Genomic DNA, 9738 nt, shown 5'->3' on the forward strand with positions numbered 1-9738 from the left:
ATATTGCTCATAAGAATTTGTTGAACTCTTACTCGCCTATTCAAGCTAAACTAATGCCTATATTTCTATGGAGTTAGAATCAACAAGAACTCATTTATAATTTCTATACATCAACCAAGCAAGGCAATTAGGTATATATCTAGCCTAACCGCGAATCCATTCCCTGATGCCCAGGTTCAAGAACTTGCTCTACTCAATCCTATATGGAATCTATAATTCCCACTTTCGAGTTCAACCCTTGATTTGTAAGTAGTATTCAATTGGTGATCAAGCAATCAAATAATTAAACGCAAGATTGAATAAATAAACCAATATGATAAAATAATAAGAACAATTCAATATCCAAATAACAATAGTCACGAAAGAACCACAACCCTAGAATGTGAAGTTTAGCTCCACATAGACATGGTAGCCAAAGAATAAATCATACAAAGAAACATAAAAATTACAAAGTTTGATGGAAGAAAGATGAAACCCGGCCTCCACGACGGCTCTGTGCTTTCCCTTCGTCCAAAAGTTACTCTAAAAACGTTCCCTCCCTCCAAAATAAGTTTATGACCCCTTTTATACGAGTTGGGGGTCGTGTCGGGCCGAAATAATCAAGTCTTGGGCGAAATAGGACAAGTCCCCGCTTCGAGCGTCCGGGCTAGCGCTAGACAAACCGAAAGCTTTTTGCAATTTCAATCTCCGTTGCCAATTTACTTTCCTCCAAAGTGTCTTTTGCCTAATCTTTCTTTTCTAATGTCTTATTTAGTTTGCTGCTTCAATTTAATTGGAATATCTCAACTAAACTCTAATGCCACATAATCAAGTCTACGTTACATCATCCAAGATCCCATCAAAATACGTTCATTCTTTATTTCACTTGGTTTCCTCCGCATTGAATGATTTTGGTCTTCAACATAAAGACTCCTTTTAATATTAATTCACCATATACTCCAAATTCGTCATTTTGTTCAAAATCCATCTCCAATGTACCTGCATTATCCATTAACACCCAAATAAGTATAAAACTCTATAATCAAACTGAGTTGGGCGTATTCAATATCAAATATAACCAAAAAGCGATAAAAATGCGAGTAAATTAATATCGAAACATATGAAAATATGCCCAACATCACTACCCCACTTAAACGTTGCTCGTCCTCGAGTCAACCAACACTTTACACTATCTTTGAGCACTTAACATATTTAATACTTTTGAAGCACACTATACCAATGAATATAGTTGATAGAAATAATTAAACATTAGCATATGTAATCACATACACTTCCCTTTACTCATGCCATAATTCAAAAATATTCAGAACAAAGATAACATACTCATAACAATCCTAACCTCAAAAACCAACTCAATGTCACAATGCACTCATGGCGAGAACACCCAACATCATAGAGAAGTCTAATAACATTATCTATCCCTCGTGAAACTATGTGCCCTCACAACAAGAATAAGAGAGTAAGTTGAATCCATGAATCAAATGCTCAAATATATTTTAAAGAATCACATCTATCAAAGAAAACCGCTCACTCTCATAAAGAAGTCACATGCATGCAATTGTTACCATAGACTTGCCCTTAATGTAAATCTCTACTGATGTAGGCTCACTCAGTCTAAAATTAATTAGCACTTTTTCATGGTTGTAATGTGGGCTAAGGGACGGGAAGGATATATTTAGGAATATTGGTTCACCCTCCTAAATAATTTAACATATCACATAATCAACTTTAAACGCATATTTCCTCAATCCAATTTCAACTTCACAAACAATATCACCCCTAAAAATGTTCCCTCTTTCTTTAAGCACTACTTTAGTTTATACTCCACTAGCAAGAACAAAACAATAATTTATTCACCTATTCTTTTTCCTTCTCTTTTTTCTTCTTCAGATTTTTCTTCTTTTTTTTTTCTTTTTAAATTTCTGCTAGTAGTGTATTATTTTACAAAATAAGTGTACCCTTCTTTCTTTCATTGGTTCCACTCAAAAGTCACCCCACACTTAGTCCCTTTTTACTTCTTTTAGCGCTCATTTTACAATTAAAGTATTTTAAGAGGTAAAAGGATAAAAACAATGTCAATTAAGAACAAAAGGGTATAGGCTCGTAATGTGGGTGCTAAATAAAAGTCTATAGACTCAAAAGGGGTAATTAGGGATAAATTTTATTTATGGTAAGCAATAAGATAAAAAATATCAAAGAAAGCCTAAAATCATTTCTCAAACCGAGCATCACCTAAAATTTCGCTTCAACTCACATACCGGGTAAGTTCTAGACTCAATCACAAAAATCTCATAACAAATGGCACATGACTCACTAAGGGACGATCCCATTCTAACTCTCAACTAATGCAAGTATTCACAAAGCCACGAGATATTAAGCATTTAGCACAAAGTGAACATAAGTCAAGTAAACGAGACATAGGCGCCACAAAACATGCTATCCATTTTATAAAGGCCTCATGACCAATTTTAAAACATAGGGAAGGTACTACACATGCCATAGCCTAAATATGCTACTATCAAATAAGTCAAGAGCGCCTAGATTCATCTTTCTTCCTCCATTTATTTCCTACATTCTAATCTACTCTAAAAAATTAAAAATTACTATCCGGTTCAAACTACATCCCATGGAAAAGAATTGAGACACAAAGAAAAACCACGGGGGATTATTACTACCTAAAAAATAAAAAGACATACTTTTGTATTATTATTATTATTTTTTAATTTTTTTGCTAGACTTTAATTCCTCAAGAAAACTGTCTAGGAGATCCATCATCAGGACAAGTCCAATATTTTTCGATTTTTTCTGTTTTCTTTTTTAATTTTAGAATTAATCACCTAAAATGCTACACTACTATAAAAAACAAAAATACGAAACTGAGAAAAATAAAAAATTAACATATTAATATAATACTACTAATGATCTAAAGGAATTCTCCCGCCCCACACTTAAAATAGTGCAATATCCCCAATGCACAAATAAAGTAAAAAAAATAACGAGGGTGGACAAAAAATTCCCTGAAAGGCCAAAGGTCGAAGCACTAGCAGCTCATGGGGTACTAAGACTTCTCCCAAGGATGGTCCTTTGTGCGGGCACCCCACACTTAGTTCCAACCATCTGGATCACTTTTGCACACTTTCTATGGCTTTGCTCCATATGCTCAAAATCCTACAAAATAAAACAACACTACAAAAATAATAAAAAATAAAATAAACCAAAAACAAACAAAAATAAAAAAAAGCAGTAAAGCTGGGTTGCCTCCCAACAAACGCCTAATTTAACGTCATGGCACGACTCGAACCACTTTTTTCTCCACCTTGAACTTATGAATTGTACCCCTAACATGGCATCCAGTCTGCGGTTATGCTCTAGTGGTGGGGCTACAAAGATAACCAGGCCAAGTAATAAATTTTTCACTCTGCACTTCTCGGCCTTTAGATGAGGAATGTAATTTTTGTTTTTCGGCACATCAAATTCAAAAATATAGGCACACTCATCCTCACTCTTTGACTCCCCCATAGGTTCAGATGACTCGATTACTATCTCACTATCTAAACACAATGTGGAAAAATGATTGGAGTGAGGTCTAATGCGCCCTAACTCATGAATTGTACTACTATTTACATCCCCGTATATACATACAGTCAAGTCTCCCAAATTAATATTATCTATTCCCTCATATGACTCTAGAGCACTCTTCTTAACAATGGCATCATCAAGAAAAACATGGTCTAATGATTGGTATTCTTGTTTTAGCTCCTCAATTTGGTCTAGAAGATTTTTTTCAGCTTCACATAACTCTTCATTAAATTATTAGGCGTTACATGCATCAACCTTTGCACTCAAATCTGCATCCAAGTTATGCACATCCAAGCCAAAATTGTCAATTTTATGTGCAAGAAATTATTGGGCGTTACACGTATCAACCTTTGCACTCAAATCTGCATCCAAGTTATGCACAACCAAGCCAAAATTGTCAATTTTATGTGCAAGCTCATCTCTCTCTTTAGACCACTCACTCACCAACGTTGTTAGAAGACAACATCGTTCCGCATTTTCCCTTAATCGAGAATATTCGTCCCAATACCAATCCTTACTCCCATATTCAAATTCAGACCTCCCAGAGTTCAGGTTATAACAAGCACAAAAAGATGGGCCATAAAAGTCTTCCGTCAACCAAGCGTCTTCATCAATAACATTACCTTCGGATATTTCATCCCCAAATGTCATGTTGAGAAAACTAGAAACACACTAAGAGAAAGATCAAATTGTTATAAAAATAAAAATATTTACAAAAAGAAAAAAAAACTTGTAAAGATAAAAGTAAAAGTTTAATCCTTAGTTCCTTAAGACTTAATGTGAAGACCAGTAGTTTTTTTTACATCAAAGAGCCATATAAAAAAGGATCTGCAACAGGGGAATGCCCAGAAAATTCGACAGGGCAACAAGGAGAGGTACAGGTTAATTGACTAAATATAAAGGGATCAAGAGGTGTGCTGTGAGGTAAAATTCCAGTACAAATCCTTAGTTCAATATCCCAGGAATGGATTGACACAGAAATAGCAGCTAAATATGCCAGAAATTCAAAAAAGAATAGCATCAAAGCAGGCATGCTAGAACAGATGAACAGGTTCGAATGGGCGAGTCAGCGTCTTTCCAATGGTTTTATGGAAGAACCGCATAGCAGCAAATGGACCAGCTCATCACCTTCATCAAGTAGGATATACAGGGAAGATTTTCTGGGAGAGAATGCATATGTTCAGACATGGATTGTGCCCCAAATATGGAAGCTAAAATGCACTTTCATCATTCGCAAATGCTGGTGGACAGGGAGGGAGGCAGCGAATAGCCACTTCATTACACCTCGATTTGGAACATCAGTGAAATGAAAACTGTATATGCACATGAGGCTATCGCATACAATGGATTTGGAATACACAAGTATTGAGCAGTACACTTTCACGGGCCATTTTGACAATCAATTGTGCGCAAATGCAGAAAGTAGCTATGTCTGCAATAGGCTAGTTTTTATAAAAGTTTTAGACATTATATTTCATATTCTTAGTAGTTCATTTTGTAATATCAGTTTTGGGTATCACAAGCCCAAAATTGATAATAGGACCTATTTAGTAGTCATATCTTACGGTCTTACTGGTCGTAAGACAAGATGATACTTTATTTTATTGCTTTATTATTTATATAAAAACTAGCCCTAGGCGCCTCGCCTAGTGGATTTGCTAAAAAAAAAAGTCTGATCTAGAAAAAAAAATGAGCTGGGAGTGAGGAGAGAGAAGCTCTGGCGACTCCCAAGCGATTTTGAGGCGATTTCACATTCGAGAGCTCTCATGGCCTAGCCGGTCGGCGGCCAACCATCTTTATCGGCTAGTCAGCCTCCCCCCACCCTCGCCCCAAACTCTACTTCCCCAAACACCAATCCCCTGCCAATGGATTACTCAAAACTTCTCAAACCTAGTACGTTAAATGCATCCATGCACGAACGAGCGACCACTATTGAACCTATTCCCCTTCATAGAGCTGCGTTATTGAATTGCGACGAACCTGCTGTCAAGTTTACAGAAGAAGAAGTGGAAAGAATGAACGTGATCGAAGGCCTACAGTATGCTATCATTGAAAAACTATCTTATGGCTGGCCAGACCTATAATAGTTACGTCGCATGATCCTTGGACAGTGTGGTATCAAATGAGAGTGTAATATTGGTGTTCTAAGGGACATGCATGTTCTAATAAGAATGACATTATGGCAGGATTTTATTAGTTTTACATCAAAGAATGCTCATTACATTAAGGACAAGGATGGACACGAGTATCAGTTGAGGCCTTTTATTTATGATTCTAAATTTAAAGTTGGTGAGGAAACTCCTAAAGCCATGGCGTGGATATTGTTTACAGGTTTGTTACCTACATTTTTTGTTAAGGAATGTCTATTTTCCTTAGCTTCAGCAGTGGGGAAGCCTTTGCATCTAGATATGGCTACTATCAATAAAACTAGACCTAGTTGTGCGAGGGTGAAAGTGCTAGTTGATCTTCTAGCTGAATTACCTAAAAACATTAGAATGGATATTGAGAATGAGGCAACTGGTGAGACAAGAATAGAATGGGTAAAGATCCAATATGATATGCTTCCTAAATATTGCAAAACTTGTAAGTTGCAAGGACATGATGAGTTTAAATGCTGGAGACTGCATCCAGAGTTGTATGTGGAAAAATACAATGCAAAACAACCTGTGAAGGAAGCTGATCAAACAATGCTAATCAACAACCTTTGATGATTCTTTCTAGTGGTAAGGTTGTGGGAAGTGTAGATGGAAATTCAAAGGAGCAGTGGAAAGAAGTGAAGGATAATCGAGTTAAGGCTATTGCTAATCAGACTGAAGTTCAAGGAAAGACCGGAAAAGAAATTGTTCCAGTACAGCAAGGTGAAAAGCAACAAGGTAATGGAGGAAATAATGGTAAGAATAGTGGAAAACAGAATGAAATTCAAAGTAAGATTGGGAAAGAAATAGTACCAGTCGACCAAGGAGCAAATAACCAGGTTCAAGTGGGAAATAAGTTTGCAGTTTTAGAGGTGATGGATGATGAGGAAGAAAATGGTAATCAATTGATGTTAGTGGATGATCAACCAAGTCCTAGAAATCCAGTAACTAGGGATCAAATAACAGCTCAACAAAGGCAGAAATCTAATGCTAATAATGCTAGGAAGTTAAATCCAGCAGCACCAGTTTTTAATCCTAATTCAGTTGGGATTGGTTCAACTAATGGTTGTGTGGATACCACTCCAACTGGGAAAGGGAAGGAGACAAATAGAGCTAAGGAATCAACTGCTCAGTGGGTACAAAGAACCTTCAAGGACAATGCAGTTGGTATTAATACATCATGTCAGGACATACCATCACAAGATACTCTTGTGGATAGAGAATTGGCCAAAACCACTGACAATCAATCTTCTGGAGCTAAGACAAGGAGTGATTTTCCTAAGGTGAATGAGAGAGTTCAATGGAGTGGAGGTAGGCTATGGTTTGATCAAATTGAGGAGGATTCTGATGAAGGTGAAGTTCCAGATGGAGTACCAGCTGATGATGAACCAATTGATGATGATCAAGAGGGAGAGGAACAAAGTGTAAATGGAGATCCCATTGTTACAGGTAAGAACACTTCTGAAGAAAATCCAAACAATGTTAATATGGAGTCCAATGAGCAGGAAGCAGGCAAGGATAGGCAAGTTGCAACAAGAAGTGATGGAATAGGTACAGAGAATTCTGAAGGGAGAGGGACTGATGCTGTTGATCCAGAAGGAACAAGGGAGATTGCAGTACAAAATGTGATTGTTGATGATAATCAAAAGGAGATTGCAAATACTGGGAATGAGCAGCTGCTCAATGCACAACCTCCAGTTCAACCTAAAAATACTGTTCCATTGGAGTCCACACAATTGAAGTTGCAGAAGAAAGGAGAGGAACAAGCTATGGTGCCTAAACTTCAAAAACCAAATACTGTGGATGCACTGGGAGTTAATGATGCCAATGATGTAGATGAAGAAGTTGACAGAACATGCAAGGATTTGGATCAAGAATCTACAGCCCAGAATTTCCTCAATGTAGCTAGGCAGGGTGATCTATCACCTAGGCATATTGAAAAGGCTAAATCAGCAGCAAAAGGAAGGAAGAAATAGTAGAAAGACAACACTGCTGTGCATACAGGTGGTGTACAAACGAGGATGACTCTGACCAAATCAAATAATCAGTAATGGATGCACTTATCTGGAATATAAGGTCAGTAAACACTCAACAAGCTTTTGAGAGGCTTATCAAGATGCATAGGCAACACCATTTTGAATTTATAGGATTAATGGAGCCAATGCAACAAGCTAGAAAATTGGAGAGATATAGAAGAAAAATTGGTTTTGCGCAAGCAATTGCAAATGTGTCAAACAAGATTTGGGCTTTCATTGATGAGGTATTTGATGTTACTATTATGTATAACATGGTTCAACAACTGACACTACGACTTTTCCATACTGAAACACATGTAAAACTGGTTCTTACTTTGGTATATGCTAAATGTGACGCCATTGAGAGAATAGAATTATGGGACTCAATGTATGCAATCGCAAGGGACATGTCTGTTCCATGGCTTATAGGTGGAGATTTTAATGTTATTTGGGATGAAGAAGAAAAGTTTGGTAGATTGCCAGTGTCATTGAATGAAATAGATGACTTTCGACACTACATCAATTCATGCAACTTATTTGATCTTGGCTTCAAAGGTAGTATATTTACTTGGTGGAATGGGAGGGCAGAAGAAGATTGTATTTTCAAGAGGCTAGATAGATGTCTAGCAAATGTTGAATTTCAGCAAACTTTCCCAGGAATTGAAGTAACGCATCTGTCGAAGATTGACTCAGATCACAACCCCATGCTACTGAAGTGTGACATAGAGGCTGCTCCACTGAATAAACCTTTCAGGTTTCTTAATTTTTGGGTCAAGCATGAGTCATTCAAAGAAGCACTGAGAGAGAACTGGCATGCAGACTTCTGTGCAAATCCATTTGTCATGTTCAATTACAAGTTAAAGAAGCTAAAAAAGGCATTGTCAGCTTGGAGTAGAGCAATATATGGTGACATATTTCAGAAGATTACAAGTTTGGAGGAAGTAGTTATGGTTCATGAAGCTCAGTTTGAAGCTAGTCCTACAAAGATGAATAGAGAGAGACTACAAAAAGTGCAGGCATAGCTGATCAGATTCCTTTCCTTGGAGGAACAATACTGGAAACAGAAATCAGGAATGGCTTGGTTCAAAGATGGTGAAAGGAACACCAAATTCTTTCATGCTCAAGTCAATGGTCGAAGGAAGAGGCTGCAGCTCAAAAGGATTCAAAACAGTCAAGGTAACTGGATTGAGGAAGATGAAGAAATTGCTGTTGAAGCAGTTAAATTCCATGAAGATCAATTTAGAGAAACAACAGTCCCTACATCATTTGACATAATAAATCATGTGCCTAGACTGGTTGATATGGAGCAGAATTCAGAACTGGTGAAGCAACCAACAAAAGAAGAGCTTAAAAATGTAGTGTTTGGTTTAAATGGAGACAATGCAGGGGGCCAGATGGTTACACAGGCAGCTTCTATCATTCATGTTGGGACATAATTGGAGATGATCTATTTGATATGGTAAGAGCCTTTTACAATGGCCATGAATTACCAAAATGTGTGACTCATACAAATCTGGTCCGTTTACCTAAGAAGAAAGAGGTGACAATATTTTCTGATATAAGGCCTATAAGACTTAGTAATTTTACCAACAAAGTCATTTCGAGGGTGATTCATGAGAGGCTAGTGGGGCTATTGCCTAATATTATTTCTGAGGAGCAATCTGGATTTGTGAAAGGGAGGAGCATTGTTGAAAATATACTGCTCACTCAGGAGATAATTACAGACATTAGGCTCAGAACAAAAGCTGGACCAAATGTGGTAATGAAGCTCGACATGACTAAGGCATTTGACAGGTTGTCTTGGATCTTTCTGACTAAAGTGCTTAGGAAGTTGGGATTTTCTGAGAGATTTATTGGTTTGGTGTTTGGAATTGTGTCAAACAATTGGTATTCTGTGCTCATCAATAGGCAGGCTCATGTTTTTTCCAAATCATCAAGAGGTGTTAAGCAAGGGGATCCATTGTCACCCACCATATTTATTCTAGCTGCTGAGGCACTGTCGAGGGGTC

At 37.3% G+C, this 9738-nt stretch overlaps 1 protein-coding gene across 1 annotated transcript; it reads left to right on the forward strand.

Moving 5' to 3' along the window:
• The first annotated feature begins 7764 nt into the window (after window positions 1-7764).
• Window positions 7765-8751, forward strand: LOC142168117 (uncharacterized). The gene has a single exon (XM_075228778.1). The coding sequence runs from the start codon at window positions 7765-7767 to the stop codon at window positions 8749-8751; it is 987 nt and encodes a 328-aa protein (XP_075084879.1).
• The last annotated feature ends 987 nt before the right edge of the window (window positions 8752-9738 follow it).

The sequence above is a fragment of the Nicotiana tabacum genome, chromosome 13, assembly GCF_000715075.1.
Source record: "Nicotiana tabacum cultivar K326 chromosome 13, ASM71507v2, whole genome shotgun sequence".
In the NCBI taxonomy this organism is placed as follows: Eukaryota; Viridiplantae; Streptophyta; class Magnoliopsida; order Solanales; family Solanaceae; genus Nicotiana; species Nicotiana tabacum.

Excerpts from the sequence above, each read along its gene's own strand:
- LOC142168117 (XM_075228778.1), top strand. The coding sequence starts at position 7,765 with ATGGATGCACTTATCTGGAATATAAGGTCAGTAAACACTCAACAAGCT.